This window comes from Geotrypetes seraphini, chromosome 14, assembly GCF_902459505.1.
Source record: "Geotrypetes seraphini chromosome 14, aGeoSer1.1, whole genome shotgun sequence".
Lineage (NCBI taxonomy): Eukaryota > Metazoa > Chordata > Amphibia > Gymnophiona > Dermophiidae > Geotrypetes > Geotrypetes seraphini.
The window spans coordinates 73617004-73631489 of NC_047097.1; the positions used below are offsets into that span (position 1 = coordinate 73617004).

Consider the following 14486-nt stretch of genomic DNA (forward strand, 5'->3'; position numbering starts at 1 on the left):
TTTCTGGGTCTGGCAGCATACCCTGGAGAAAGCCACAGCATGGTGGCTGAAACGTCGGTTTCTACCTGACAAGTCACAGCGAGACCCAGAAACCTGCAACGAGCACAATGCCAGCTGTGGAAACCCTGAGAGAACGCGTTCCATCCCTTTTATCATATTGGTCGCTCTTCTTTGAACCTTTTCTAGTTCCGCTATATCTTTTTTGAGATAAGGCGACCAAAATTGAACGCAATACTCAAGGTGAGGTTGCACCATGGAGCAATACAGAGGCATTATAACATTCTTAGTTTTATTTACAATCCCTTTTCTAATAATTCCTAACATCTTGTTTGCTTTTATGGCTGCCACTTTTTGACTCCCACTCTGTGGAACTCTCTTCCCCCTATATCTTAGGACTGTATGTTCTCTTATAAACTTCAAATCTTAATTAAAAGCTTATTGAAGATTAGTTAGGTGCCATCAACTCATGCTTGAGCCCTAGCAACTTGATGAATTGCAGATCTAAAAAGCGATCGGTTTTGTGCTAGTCCTGTAAGGTCCTCCAGTGTCATCCCCATGGTTGTTTTCAACATGTCCAGCCATCTGATTACAAGTCATCCTCTTCGCTTGGTTCCTTCAATCTTCCCAAACATAATGTCCTTCAATGATCTTTCTTTTCTGACAGTGTGACCAAAATAATAGTTGTAACTTCATCATTTGGGCTTCGAGTGGCATAGCTGGTTTGATCTCTTCTAGAATCAATGTTGTTCTTCTGGCAGTCCACAGCATGCATAAAATCCTTCCCTTGCACCAAAGCGCAAATGAATCAGTCTTCTTTCTGTCTAGTTTCCATTGCATCCAGCTTTCGCATCCATAATTGACCACTGAGTAAATGAGTCTAATCTTCATTTGGAGTGTTGTTTCCTTGCCTTTGAATACTTTGTCAAGAGCCTTCATTGAAGAGCGACTCAGTGCTATTCTTCCCTGCTAGTTGCTTCTTTGTTTACGAAAGAGCCCATGAGATTGAAATCCTTTACAACTTCTATTCTATCATCTTCAAGCTCAAAATCTTCATCATTTTCTGTGTTCATGATCTTATCACTTTCAGCTTTGACCTTTCGCTATAGATGCTGCATGTCTTCTTTGCTGCTGGTGATGAGCGTTGTATCATCTGAATAGCACAGATTGTTTATATTTTGGCCACCAACTTTGAAATCAATGCTCTTTTCTTTCAAATTTGCTTTTCTGAAAATGGCTCCTCTGTAAAGGTTGAACAGGGAAGGTGACAAGATGCATCCTTGCCTGATGCTTCAATTTTATTGAAAACCAATTAGTGTTGCCATATTCTGTTCTCACTGCAGCTTCTTGATTTTCATATCTGCTGAGTTATGTGTTTGGGGATTCCCATTTGTGCTAGAGTTCTCCATAGTTTATCGCGATCCACTCAGCTTTGCTGTAGTTGATGAAGGAAAAATATATGGGCTTCTGGTATTCTTTTCTCTTCTCCAGTATCATCGAACATTGGCAATAATGTTTCTTGTTCCTCGACCTTTTCTGAAACCAGGTAGTTCTTGCTCAGTGTATGATTATAACCTTCATTATATTATTTTCAGCAATATTTTGCTGGTGTGTGGAATTAATGCAATTGTTCTGTAGTTGTTATAGTCCTTGGCATCACTTTTAATACCTATACTGGTATAGGTATGAGCAGTGATCTTCTCCAATCGGTTGACCATGTTTTTTCTTCCAAATCTGTTGACACAATTGAGCAAGGGCCATGATGGCTTTTTAGTTCCTTTATTTTATTCCCTTATCAAATTAATTTTTTCCCCTATTTCCTTTTGTTTATCCCAACCCCTTTTACTTCCCTTGATCTGTCCTGTCCATCTCTCCCTCTTGTTCCTGTAAGTCTTGCGAGTCTATCCCTCTTCTCTGGTTTTACTTTAGTAAAATCTAAGCAGTATATGAAATAAACTCAATTAAGCCTGACCAGCAATGGTAACCGGGTGCTATTCACCCTCTTGGATCCTGTTGGGCATGTTGGAAGGGGGGTTAGTGAGGTACAGGGAATGGAGGAGTTCCTCTCAGTTCCACACAGCAAGGCTGCAGCCATAGCTAAACTCCTCAGAAATTTGTTCTCGTTGAAACAATTACATTGGCTTCCGGTATACCATTGTATACAGTTCAAAATTCTTACTTTCACTCTACATTCAGATATTCCTGATTATTTGCCTACATTAATTATTCCTTATTCACAAACTCACACTTCATTTGCTAGCTGATAACAGATTGTTTTTGAAGGATGAGGACTAACCAAAGTGGGAAACAACAAGACATTCAGCTTTTTTTCTCAAGACACCAATTTCCCCCCCCCCCAAAAAAAAAAAAAAGGAGGAAAAATGGTTGACTCGAATATAAGTAAGGCGGCTTAATTTTCAAATGCCCTGCCCTGCCCTGTCAGGCTCTGCACCCAGCCCCTTTCCCTCCATCCCGTCATGCTCTACACCCCTTTCTGCCCTGTCCGTCGTACCTCCTCTGCCGATCCCTGGTGGTCCAGAGGTGCAGCAGGCATGAACAAGCTTTCTGTGCTCCTGCCCCGCTACTAACTCGGTTGGTCAGTGGCTACCGCGAGTTCTGGTTTATTCAGCCACTGAGCAGCATCAAGCATGAGCATGCTTTGGCGCTGCTGCTCTGCACTGAACAGCTTCCTGACTGGCTCCCGCGAATTCTCTGTGCCGCTTGGCGGCTGAAGAAACCAGAACTCGCGGCAGCCACTGACCAGTTTATATTCGAGTATATATGGTACATTCTTATTTATGTTTGACATAAGAATACTCTTACTGGGTTAGATCAATGGGCCATCAAGCCCAGTAGCTCCTGTTTTTAGGACAGTATTCGGTATATGACTAAGAATTAGATTAGCCTGTTCTCATGGTGGCCAATCCAGGTCCCTAGTATCTGGCCAAAACCCAAAGAGTAGCAACATTCCATGCTACCAATCCAGGGCAAACTATGGACTTTTCCTCCAGAAATTTGTCCAAACCTTTCTTAAAACCAGCTACGCTATCCCCTCTTACCACAACTTCTGGCAATGCGTTCCAGAGCTTAACTGTTCTGAGTGAAAAAATATTTCCTCCTATTGGTTTTAGAAGTATCTTGTACTAAGTTTTGTGTATTTTTTAAATGTATCTTTTTGAACAAGCATTTAGAAAACTGCATTATCAATGAGCATAGTTGTGCTGTATTCAGATTTGATTGTTTCTTGTATGAATGATGGTTTCTGTCCTATTTTATTATTATTTTTTTTTTTTTTTAATTTATTTATAGAATTTTACAATATTACCAAGCATATACATCTTGTACAGTAAAGTGAGATCAAACAACATACGGAACTAAATTTCCAAAATTAAGATATACCACAATCATAATTCAGTTTGAAAATAAAAATAGATAAATAAAGTAATAATGATCTAGCTGATCACACACTAGTCCTCCATATATTGGATCCAAGATTTAAAGAGTAGGACAAATATAAATCAAATTAATTAAAAGAAAGTCCATGTCTTACTACAGTGCGGGGAGCTAACCTTCCATGGGCGCTGTTATTCCTTTTTCAAGACGTTTCGCTGAGAGAAAACTAATCAGTTGAGACGGCTCTGTAAAAATATACTTCAATGATAAATATCTAACCACACATTTACATGGATATCTCAGAAAGAAAATACCCCCTATTTGAGTCACTTCAGGTTTTAGAAGTAGAAATTCTGCATGAACTTGAAATACAACAAATCTCCATGGTCATTCTTAGATTCCTATGTACGCTCATCTTCTTAGACACTCCTGTTATCCTTTTCTTCTCCTCTCTTCTCTCTTTCATTTTTCTTTCCTTTTTCTTTACTGCTCTCTCTCATCTTTATCTTATATATCCCTTACATACATTTTTAATAATTGGAGCCTTTGCTCCTATACAGTTAAACATAGATTTATATATTTTATATACAGAAAGCTTTATTTTGTTTCTATGTACTTTAAATGATTCTTGTATCCTTTAAAATACTTAATAAAAATTATTGAACTTAAAAAAAAAAAAGAAGTAGAAATTCTTTCCTTCTTTTTTGAGTCTCTCTAGAGACATCGGGGAAAATCTGAATATGCTGTCCCAGGAAGTCTTTGGACCTATTTTTAAAGAAAAGTTTTAATATCCAATCCTTGTCTGGAGCCAAAGCGACAGACAACAAGAGAGTGGCTGGAACAGCCAATTCTCTATCCGATTGTTCCAGTATTGCGGAAATGTCCAATGATCTCTCCCGGGATTCCTCAATTTTTCCTTCTTCTTTGGATTGGGGCTTGGCAAGAAGGTAATACACTCTTGTAAGAGGAGGTAAGGAGCTTTCAGGAATTTCCAATATTTCCATAAAATACCTTTTCACCATTTCTCTAGGAGAAGTTGACAAGATCTTTGGAAAATGTATAAATCTCAAATTGTTAATTCGACCATTATTCTCCTGAGCTTCCAACTTCCTCCTGAGTATTATATTATCTTTAACCAACAAATCTTGATTTTGTTTTAAAGATATTAGCTCCTTACTTGTATTTTGTGACTCTGTTTTTAATTGAGAAATATCCTGCTTTAACACATTTATTTCTTCTTTTTGTTCTTTTAATTCTTTGTCCAAACTTTTTATTTGAGGATTTAAAGAATTCCCCAAATTCACTACCAAGTCCCATAATGCATCAAGTGTAACTTCAGGGGGTTTTGTAGGTGAAAAAAGTTGTAATGGTGTAATATCTAAATGTTCTGAAGTTAGCTTTACCTCAGTAGCGTCTTGTATTCCCCCAGCCTCTGTTGTCCCGGTCGCAAGTCCTTGCAGAGAGAGCATGTCACTCTGCGTTGTTGTGTTCGGCGAGCCCTCCATGCTAGCCTCTGGGAACGAAGAAGCAGCTACCTCCTCGGGTGCATTCTGGTCTCGTGGAGAGCTAGCTGTTTGCGGCGTTGGTTGAAGGGGTGGCGTCCTGATGTCGGGGCTGAGAGTGACATCGAGCCCAGGGGATCTCACCACCGCGCTACTCTCCGGCGGCGTCCCCAGCGAGCTGGCACCCGACTCCTCTTGCTCCCGTTGTAGGCGCCGGAGAAAATCATCAATAGTAACCGCTGGAGTTAAGGGTCGCCGGGAGGCTCCTCCGACGTTCCTTCCCCGTCTTTTCGGCATAGAGGAAACTTTCGACGGTGTCCTCACTGCAGCAGACATGCAGCGGCCATCTTGGAGTCCTTGTCCTATTTTATTATTGGCGTTCAATTTTTCTGTTTTGAATTGTGTTGCAACAAAGGTGGTATATTAAGTTTAATAAACAATAAGAATGGGCCTCCAATAATGTTTAGAAAGAAAATGAAGTTGTTAAAACATGGCTCAAGAGTAGAGAGATGGTTGTACGGAAGAGCTGCTGAGATTCTTACACTCATGTGTTTGCTTGGTCAGGCTTTGTTTGCTGGACTAGACCATTGGGTATTGCTCAGCTGTTGCTGTATAAGAATCGACCTTTAGCAAACTTACCTTCCTCATTTTTTTGTCTTTGCAGTTTAATAAAGAATCCAGCAGAGAGAGCAGACTTGAAGCAGCTGATGGTAAGTAGCCTTTAAACCTTCAATTGCCCAGTGGCTATATCAGGCAGGAGCTGCTCCGCTGTACCAAAGTTTGGCTTTAACTTGAATACGTGTGTGAGCTGCTGGTTTTGATGGCCCCACACCATCCTTATGTAGGTTTAGGATTTATTGATTTCTCCGTTTTCTATACTGTTCGCCCAGGGGAGCTCAGAATGGTTTACATGAATTTAGTCAGGTACTGAAGCATTTTCCCCTGTCTGTCCTGGTGGACTCACAATCTTATCTAATGCTCCTGGGGCAATGGAGGGATGAAGTGACTTGAACCCACAACCTCAGCGTGCTAAGCCTGTAGCTTTAACCACTGGGCCACTGGTTGCTTGTTCCCATTACTGACTCTGTCTGCTCCACTGTCCCGAGTTGCAGGATTTGCTGTGCTTGTCCTGCATTTATTCATGTTAAAAACTTACAGCCTGCCAGTGTTGCTCTTCAGTGTCCTGATTGTGCTTTATCTTGCGACAGGTTCACACTTTCATTAAGAGGTCAGAAGTGGAGGAAGTGGATTTTGCAGGCTGGCTGTGTGCTACCATTGGCCTTAACCAGCCTGGCACCCCAACTCATGCTACAGGAGTCTGAAAGAAGTGCCAGCACTAGTTTTGGGTCTGGCCCTGTTTCCCGCCAGGAGGATTGTCAGCCATAGCATGTGCCAAACCTTTTTCCACTGATCTCCTTCGGCATTTGTTACGCTTGTTTTGTTTAGTTAAATTATGTTGAACAGTTGTAAAGTGTTCAGTGGCAGTGCTCTGTGTCAGAGAAGGAAGCCAAGTCTACTGCACTGCCAGGCAAGTGACCAGCTTGTCCCAGCCTCCTCCCCAAATTCAAGGTGCTGGTGGCGTTTCTCTAAGAACATTGGCTTGCAACTGGTCTCTAGGCAAGTGATGCCCTTATTCCTGAGTCACACACTCTAAAAAAATCAGCCCCCTTTTAGCTGAACTGTGTCCCAAGGCTGTTGTATGGGGTGAAAAGACACCACTGAGCAACTCCCATCTGCATCACTTCAGTTTTTTAAACGGCAGTATGTTCCTCTTTTTGACTTAATTTCTGAATTAAAAAAAAAGAAGCAAGTTAAGGCATTGCTTAGCAAGTGGATTTTGCAACAGGATACGCACTGGCTCCTTAAGAGTTGCAGCAGGAAGGAACAATTGCAGGTTCACCAGAGGCTGCACCTCAGTGCTGGTGGTTTCCTCAGGTTTTACATGTTGCTCCAAAGCAGGAGCAAGCAGTAAATTGTGCATAGGAGATGAGATCCAGGCTGTGGCTGTCCCTGCAGTCAGCTAAGGAATGCAACTTGCTTGTAAGAAATTTGTACTGATCATCTCTAGTGGAAACGGGAGTCCAGCTCTGGTTCCTACCAGGTGAAAGGGGAACAGTCAGACTTTGCTTCTCCCTTCCCTCCCTCTAGTTATTTATTTTTGAAATGTGTTGGAAACTTTGGGAGCTGGGTGGTACAATCTTCATTCATTTTCTTGCTTTCAAAGGTCTTGTGAGGTCTAATGCTAACTTTGTTCTAATCACAGGTAAAGGACTGGTTGTGTGTACTCTGTCAGATGTTGACCTGTGTAACCTCTCAGTCTAATAAAGACATTACAGAATATTGAGGCACTTCTTGGTTTTTGGTGTGTTTTGGAAGTAGGATGCTAAGACTTTACGCTGGCTCAAAGTACCTAGAACTAGATGCACTAAACACGGTTGTTAAGACCCTGCAGGTTGCTGTGGGCTGATTTTTTGGAGCCCATGCAAATGAGTTTTGCGGAGGGCAGCTGTAATCCCATACAATCAGTTGCTTAGAAACTGGCTTTCACACATGCGCAGAGATGGTTTGGGGAAGCCTCAAAGCAGCTTCCTGCCACTCAGCTGTACATGGCTTTTTTTTTTATGGCACAGATGAGGTGTGTTTGTTACACACAATATTTGCCCCATATATATATTAAAAAATAAATAAATTTCAAGTCGAGCTGCACCCCCCTCTCCGACTAACCTCCGGAACAAAAATAGAGGCAATAGGGATGCCCACTCCCTCCTGCTACCCACAAACCCCCCTCTCCCAATCCTTAGAACACAATCAGCAGGAGGGACAGCAGGAATGATGTCCAGTCCCTCCTGCCCACAGGCCCCCTGCCCGGTGCATCTGGCAGGACTCAGCAGAGAGGAAGGCCCGACACCGGCAGAGCAGCAGGTTTGAAGGCTGTTGCTGACCGAAGGGGAAGAAGTTCCTGGCTCATGACCACAGCCCTGGGAGTATCCCCTTATGGGCTACACAAAGGTTGGACCTCCCCCTACCGGTATGCCACTGATGTGTTCCACCGTTCACACCTGCACTGTTAAAACTCAATGAGAGTTTAATAGTTTTTAATATTTAAATGAAACCTCTTACCCATTTATTTTTTTTAAACCACACTTCTAAAAAGAGGAGCAATAGGACTACAACCAAATAAAAATAATTTGTGGATAATTACAGAAGAGCTTCACTGTATGATCAGTTTTTATTTGTTGTGAACTGCCTAGAACCATTCCTGGTTAGGTGGTATATAAAAAAAATTATTATTAAACACCATAATAGAAATGAGATCAAAACATAAGTAGTTTTTTTAGTATTTAAGTAGAATTATCTCCAACACTTATGTTTCACTAGAATGTTAGGAATTATCAGAAAATAAAAGATGAAAATGTTATAATGCCCTTTTATTGCTCTATGGTACAGCCGCACCTCAAATACTGTGCGCAGTTATGGTCACCGTATCTCATAAAAGTTGTAGCGGAATTAGAAAAGAAGGGCGATAAAAGGGATGGGACAACTTTCCTAGGAGGAAACGCTAAAGCATCTAGGGCTCTTCAATATGCAGCACATGGAAGGAAGCCTATGTTAGAAGAGTGGGAAAAAGTCCAAAAGTAAGAACAGACAAATCTTTGGAAGCTGCTACATTTGGCAGAGGAGGCATTGATGGGAAGAGTATCCGTCAAAAGTGCAGCAAAATAGTACATTTGCCAAATAAAAAGGGAAGGCAGGTTGAGGTTCATTCAAGCATACTATTTCACCAGGGTGTCTTAAACCTCTACACACACCTGTACAATATATTGCTATGCAATGTGCAGATTTGGCACTTCAGGCCAGAAACTAACTCAAAGTGTCTGTTCATGAGGAAGGTGATTACAAGCACTCCTTTTGGGATTATTTCCCAGCTCCAGCTGCTGCATCTGTCTTCAAGAGCAGAAGCCATCCTCAGGATCTGTTTTACCAGACCTTCCCCAATTTCTCTGCTCGGTGGATGGGGACTAACTGCAATGTCACAACTTCCAAATGTTACTCATTTTACATTCAAAAGGGTAATAGATGTGTGGAACAGTCTCCTGGAGGAAGTAGTAGAGACAGAGACTATCTGGATTCAAGAACACGTGGGATCTCAGAGAGAGGAAAAGAGAATGGTTACTGCAGATGGGCAGACTGGATGGGCCATTTGGCCTTTATCTGCCATCATGCTTCTATGCAATTTTTTTTTTTTTTTTAATTTTGGTTACCAATCCCTTTCTTGAAAGCTGAAAATCCAGCTCTCCCTCTCTACAGCCAACCCTGCTTGCAGAAAGCAAGCTAAAGTCAAAATACTGGATCTTACTGGAAAATGTGTATTAACATTGCATCTGGATATTTATTTTCCACTAGACATTGCAGTGCCTCATTCAGCTTTTTCAGGGAAAGGCAGGCATTCCTACGTCTCAGTGGCTGCCATTTTCATCACAGATTCTGCAGAGGTGCATTAAGCAGAAGTCATCCCTTGAGGTCTATGTGTGGCCCCAGCATTATTAGTTTGGCAGGGGGTCTTCACAGATTAAGATAAAATGAGGAACGGTCCTCTGCATGTTCAAGAGTCAGACTCCTCGTCTTCCATCTCCTCCTGATCCTGCTCATATCTGCTGGTGCTCAGTTGTAACTCAGTCAGATTAATAACTGCCTCATTGTCCACTTGCAACATAGCCTAGAGAAATTAAAAAAAAAAAATAATTTTAATATGTTGACCATAAGTCACAGACAATTATAATCTTAAAGCCTCAGACCTCCAGAACACAGTAAACACTCGCTGAAGAATTCAATGACACGTGGACAAATTGGTCCCTTTTCCCGCAGGATCTATCTCCATCCCGGCAAGCTCTATCTTCATCTGCACATGCCTCAGACACTTATGATTTTAGTATTCAAAGCTTGTGTAGAAGAGGACAGAACTCGCAGGGATGAGACAGAGAGAGATCCTACATGGACAAATTTGTCCTGGTGTCATTCTCAACTCTGAAGTTCCTTAGTATCTCCCCCTATACTCTGCCCTAGGAACTCTATTTGTCTGGCAAGTCTCTCTTGTCTGTACCCTTCTCTTCTACTGCCAACTCCATCCCTTCTACTCTGCACACTGTATGCTGGGAACAAATTGCCTGACTCAGTACGTCAGGCTCCGCCTCTCACAATATTCAAAGTAATGCTAAAAGCCCACTTCTTTGCCTTAACTCCACAATTGTAAAGCACCCATATCTGTTTGTCATAGCAGTGGGTAGAGAGTCACCCTTTTTGTCTGTCATACTGAGATTGTAAGCTCTTTCAAGCAGGGACTCTCTCTTGTGTGTTCAATGTACAGTGCTGCTTGCATCTGGCAGCACTATAAAAATAATAGTAGTATGTCGTGGAGGGGGTTAAGCATGTATTCTTAAGTGCTCTCAGATAACTGCAAAGAGTTCTGGGTCTGTTTGGGGTGATGTGGGTTTCTATGATTTAGGCCCTGGGATTTTTCTTCTTCTTTGTGATCCGGCTGAGGGTTTTCCCTTTCTATTATTACTGTATTCTCTTTTTACTGTTCAACACTGTGCTTGACATAAATTGAAATGCAAATTAAAAAAAAAAAAAAAAAAAAAAGAGTGAGCAGTTGCCTGATGCTATACTGTAACAGAGGTGGAAATCAATTTGGGGCCCTTTTTCTAAAGTGTTCTCTCTCCCCTCTTCTTTTTTCCTCTCTCTTTGTAGGGGGTTAAGTTGTATTAGAATGGACACCTAGACTTTCTGGTTGAATGTTTATTTCACAATGTATTTGTGAGGACCTCTTGCAAAACAAAGTTGTCACCTCTTCCTGGACTCATTTAGAGCACAGGTCTATGACCTGGGGGCCGCTGCGTGAGTGCACTGCTGGGCACGATGAACCACTGGTCTTACCCAGCAGCGGCAATTCTTATGTTCCTCTATTACACTAGTCCATGATAAAGGGCCGGCTGAAGATGAAGCTTGTCAGTCAAAACAGGTTACTACATAAAATGTATCTCAGAGTTCAGACACAGAACTCAATATGTATACTTTGGAAGAAAGATGTGAAAGAACGGATATGACAGATGTTTAAATATCACAGTGGCATTAATGTACAAGAACTGAGTCTTACAAATGAAAGAAATCTTTGCACAGAGGGCCTAGGATGAAGTTAAGAGGTGACAGGCTCAGGAGTAATCTAAGGAAATACTTTTTTACAGAAAGGGTGGTAGATGCATGGAACAGTCTCCCGGAAGAGATGGCGGAGACAGAGACTGTGTCCGAATTCAAGAAAGCGTAGGACAGGGACGTGGGCAAACTGGATGGGCCATTTGGCCTTTATCTGCCATCGTGTTTCTATACTATGATAATTGGAAGAGGTCCGAAAAAAACTAGGAACAGTCTCTCTGAAAACTGTAAATGCCCACAGAGTAATATGGTTAAAGCACTGTGCTCGTTTCAAAAGTCCAGCAGCTGCAACAACTGCAAACTCTGGCAGCTCAAGAAAATGAATACCATACACTCTGTAAGCTCTGATGCTTTAAGAATCTCCAGAGATGGTGGCACCCATTTGTTTATCAGATGACTCCCTATCTATGTTCTGATTTTTCTCCCCATTTGCTAGTGGCTGAACACAGACAATGGCTTTAACCATTTAAAGCAGGGATGGGCAATCTCAGTCCTCCAGGGCCGTTTGAACAGGCCTACACGTAGAATCCATATGTTTGCTTACCCAGCACTAAATGCTTGTCGCTCTAAAAGATTTCTGGATAAAATGCTTGCATTTTGGGCAGGCAAATTGAATGACTGGTTGGGTAGAAAATTAGTAAAAAAACACAGATGTTTGATCAATTTGTAACCTGATTCACTGTTTTTAATCTTTTATCTTGGATGTATTTCTGATGATTTGTATTGTATTTTTTCACTGATTGTCCAGTACTTCTCATTGTAACCGCCTCAAACTATTATGGCTTTGGCGGCATACAAGAATATTATTATTACCCAGTCAGATTTTCAGGATTCCCCCAATGAATATGAGGTCTAGTTGCATATAATGGAGGCAGTGTTTGCAAATTGATCTCATATGTATTCATTGGGGAAATCTTGACGACTCAACTGGATTGCGGCCCTCGACAACTGAGGCTGCCCACCTCCGATTTAAAATCTACAACCAGGCTACAGGACCACTTACCTTCTGAGCCTCCTCTTCTGCTGAGCAAGAAATTGGCCCATTTGTCTCTGTTACGCTGATCATCGACTGAAGAGCCATTTCTTCTACCTAAAGACACATGTGTGAGTACATTCTGCCAGTCATTCCTGCCCTATATCTCTACATAATGACAACAGTGTCAATAGCAACCTTGTACACAGGGGAGGCTTAACAAGTAGGCAAGTTAGGCAGATGCCCTGAAGGGGCACAGTCAGATATGCTATGATCTATGCAAGCTCATTCAGAATAAGACGGCACCATCAGTTGCCCATATATTGATATTCTCAGGTTGGTATCTCATAAGAGGTGGCTTCGATGGTTGTTGCCATGCACCGTTACCTCTGGTGTTTTTAAACTCAGGTTGGCCCACTCAAGTGTTCATCCAAAACAAAATCACAGCATGCAGTGGTGCAGGAATCAGTGAGCAGCCAAACAGGTACTGGTTGCTGGGGTATGAGAGTGAATGCTCAGATCTGGCAGCTATAAAGGAGAGTGCTAGCTAGGAGCTGGAGGTATTTTAAAACCCAGATTCATTTGCTATGGAAGAAAATCAGGCATTTAGTATGGTTGCCAAGTGCCTTGTTGAGTTTTCACAAAGGATCCAGGCAGTATTTTGTGAAAATGTGGACTGATGTTGCTTCGCTGAAATTGTCTTATACTGAGGAAAAGGGTACATGGGCTTTTCTTGGAGATGATATAGAGTGAGCCAGTCTAGAGAGGCCAAGTCAGCAGTGTGATAGCAAAAGTCTATTTTGAGAGCTCGTAACTGGTTATCACCAGGGTTAAAGGTAACAAATACTAGAGGAGTTCCTAAGATGCGCTGTATCTTGAGAGTAGTATGTCTACAGTCCACGATACACTGGGATTTGAAGACTGTTTCCACTTTTGTATTCTGTTAAAATGCTGTGTGAACTGCCATTCTTTGTATATTTTACAGCTTACTTTGAGATAACTTTTGATAAGAATTCTGGGTGCATGCAAAGTGCTACCTGGTTGGGGAAGAACTGGGTAGGCAAGTTACAGAGACTGAGAAGACAGAGGCATTAACCTAATGCATGTCGAGGTCACAAGATGGAACTGGCTTTTTAATTGGTGGTTTTGTATTTGAGGCTTTGCATAAACCTGGAGCTCACAGGACTGAGAGATCCTGGGTTGCTACCTATGTGCTCATGACAAGCCAAAATGGCTGCTACATGTACTCCTACAGTTTTTCATACAATTATAGAATACCAATTAGACAGATAGCTTAACTGGAGAGAACTATTACTACTTGGCACCAATTTGCAGTCACACACAAGTTATGACCCTGTCCTAAGATGTGCACAGGTGGGAGGGACATAGGCTTTAGACTACTCCAGCACTTACTTAAGTGTAAACCTGAAACAAGTGCACACATATCTAAGGAATTTAAAAACAGGCCATATCACTGGGCAACAGCATTCAAAGAAACATATTCTTAAAGCATAAGCCCCATACCCCCCTTTTACCCTCTAGCAATATCCCATAAACACCACAAGATATACAGTGCTAATACTCTCCACCAACAGCTTCCCAAGCAAGTAAGTAACCATACTATGAACCAGCAAATTCTTATAGCTTCTCACCCCAATAACTTCAAACCCATCAGCAAACTTAGCCTATACCCACCCAACAACCCTCAGCCTAAAAGGGAACCAGTGCCTATTGCTAGCCTAAATTCAACTCAATTGACCAAGTTGAACTTCCTTATTCCAAGAAGCATGCACTTTAAAGATGGTGCACTTACAGCTGCCGAAATGGCTGTAGCAAAATGGAGATGGCTTTCTGCCAGCTCTAGTATTCTAGAATGAATTTGGGGTGCAAATGTGCTGCAAGGGAATACTAGGTATAACAAAGAAGTGCATTAAGGATGGGGTTGATGCCCCAAAAGGCCGAATGAGAGGAGGGACCGGCCATCCGGTGCAGGGGGTCTACCTTGAGCCTGTTGAGCTGGTCTCGCAGCGCCGCCTTCACGCGCAGCAAACTCTCTTCCTCCTTCTTCAGCTCCTGCAGCCTGCTCAGCATCGTCGGGACTCGCTCGCCCCGCCCACTTCCTCCTCTGACCCAACTTCCGGCAGGGCAGAACGCGCCGCCGACGCTTACGTCGGAGTCGCACGTGAAGAGCCTTGAAGGTCACGTTCCTACGCAGCTGGACATGATACAAAAACGGTGCCCGAGTTATAATAGTTTAAAAAGACTTCCGTTGTTTTAAAGAGTTTTTGTACCCTAGTGTTGATTGTGAGCTTCCATCCTGGGGAGTTAATTCATGAGCTTCTGTAAAAGGTGTTTTATACTATCTGTACCTTTCCCTTAATTAACAAGTTTTACAGCTACGGAAATAATGG

The 14486-nt window shown here is 42.1% G+C and overlaps 2 protein-coding genes across 3 annotated transcripts in view; one reads left to right on the top strand and one right to left on the bottom strand.

The window, feature by feature from the left end:
• The window catches only part of MAP2K1 (mitogen-activated protein kinase kinase 1), a 43631-nt gene extending 36395 nt beyond the window's left edge, over positions 1–7236 (top strand). For both annotated transcript variants that reach the window (XM_033919561.1, XM_033919562.1), the window contains 2 exons: positions 5557–5602; positions 6101–7236. In XM_033919561.1, coding sequence (XP_033775452.1) covers positions 5557–5602; positions 6101–6214 — 160 coding nt within the window. In that variant the 3' untranslated portion in view covers positions 6215–7236. The remainder of the gene's footprint in view (positions 1–5556; positions 5603–6100) is intronic.
• Positions 7237–9079: 1843 nt separating this feature from the next.
• Positions 9080–14234, bottom strand: SNAPC5 (small nuclear RNA activating complex polypeptide 5). Its single transcript, XM_033919566.1, has 3 exons — positions 14077–14234; positions 12106–12192; positions 9080–9609 (listed from the first exon to the last, which is right to left on the bottom strand). The coding sequence occupies exons 1-3, from the start codon at positions 14164–14166 to the stop codon at positions 9496–9498; spliced, it is 291 nt and encodes a 96-aa protein (XP_033775457.1). The 5' UTR covers positions 14167–14234; the 3' UTR covers positions 9080–9495.
• Between the last annotated feature and the right edge of the window lie 252 nt (positions 14235–14486).

What these genes read in the sequence shown, in the direction of transcription:
- SNAPC5 (XM_033919566.1), bottom strand. Translation starts at nt 14,166, where the DNA reads ATGCTGAGCAGGCTGCAGGAGCTGAAGAAGGAGGAAGAGAGTTTGCTG. An exon ending in ACCAGCTCAACAGGCTCAAG is followed by an intron (nt 12,193 to 14,076) that starts GTAGACCCCCTG and finishes ATGTGTCTTTAG; the next exon opens with GTAGAAGAAATGGCTCTTCA. An exon ending in CAGAAGAGGAGGCTCAGAAG is followed by an intron (nt 9,610 to 12,105) that starts GTAAGTGGTCCT and finishes TAATTTCTCTAG; the next exon opens with GCTATGTTGCAAGTGGACAA.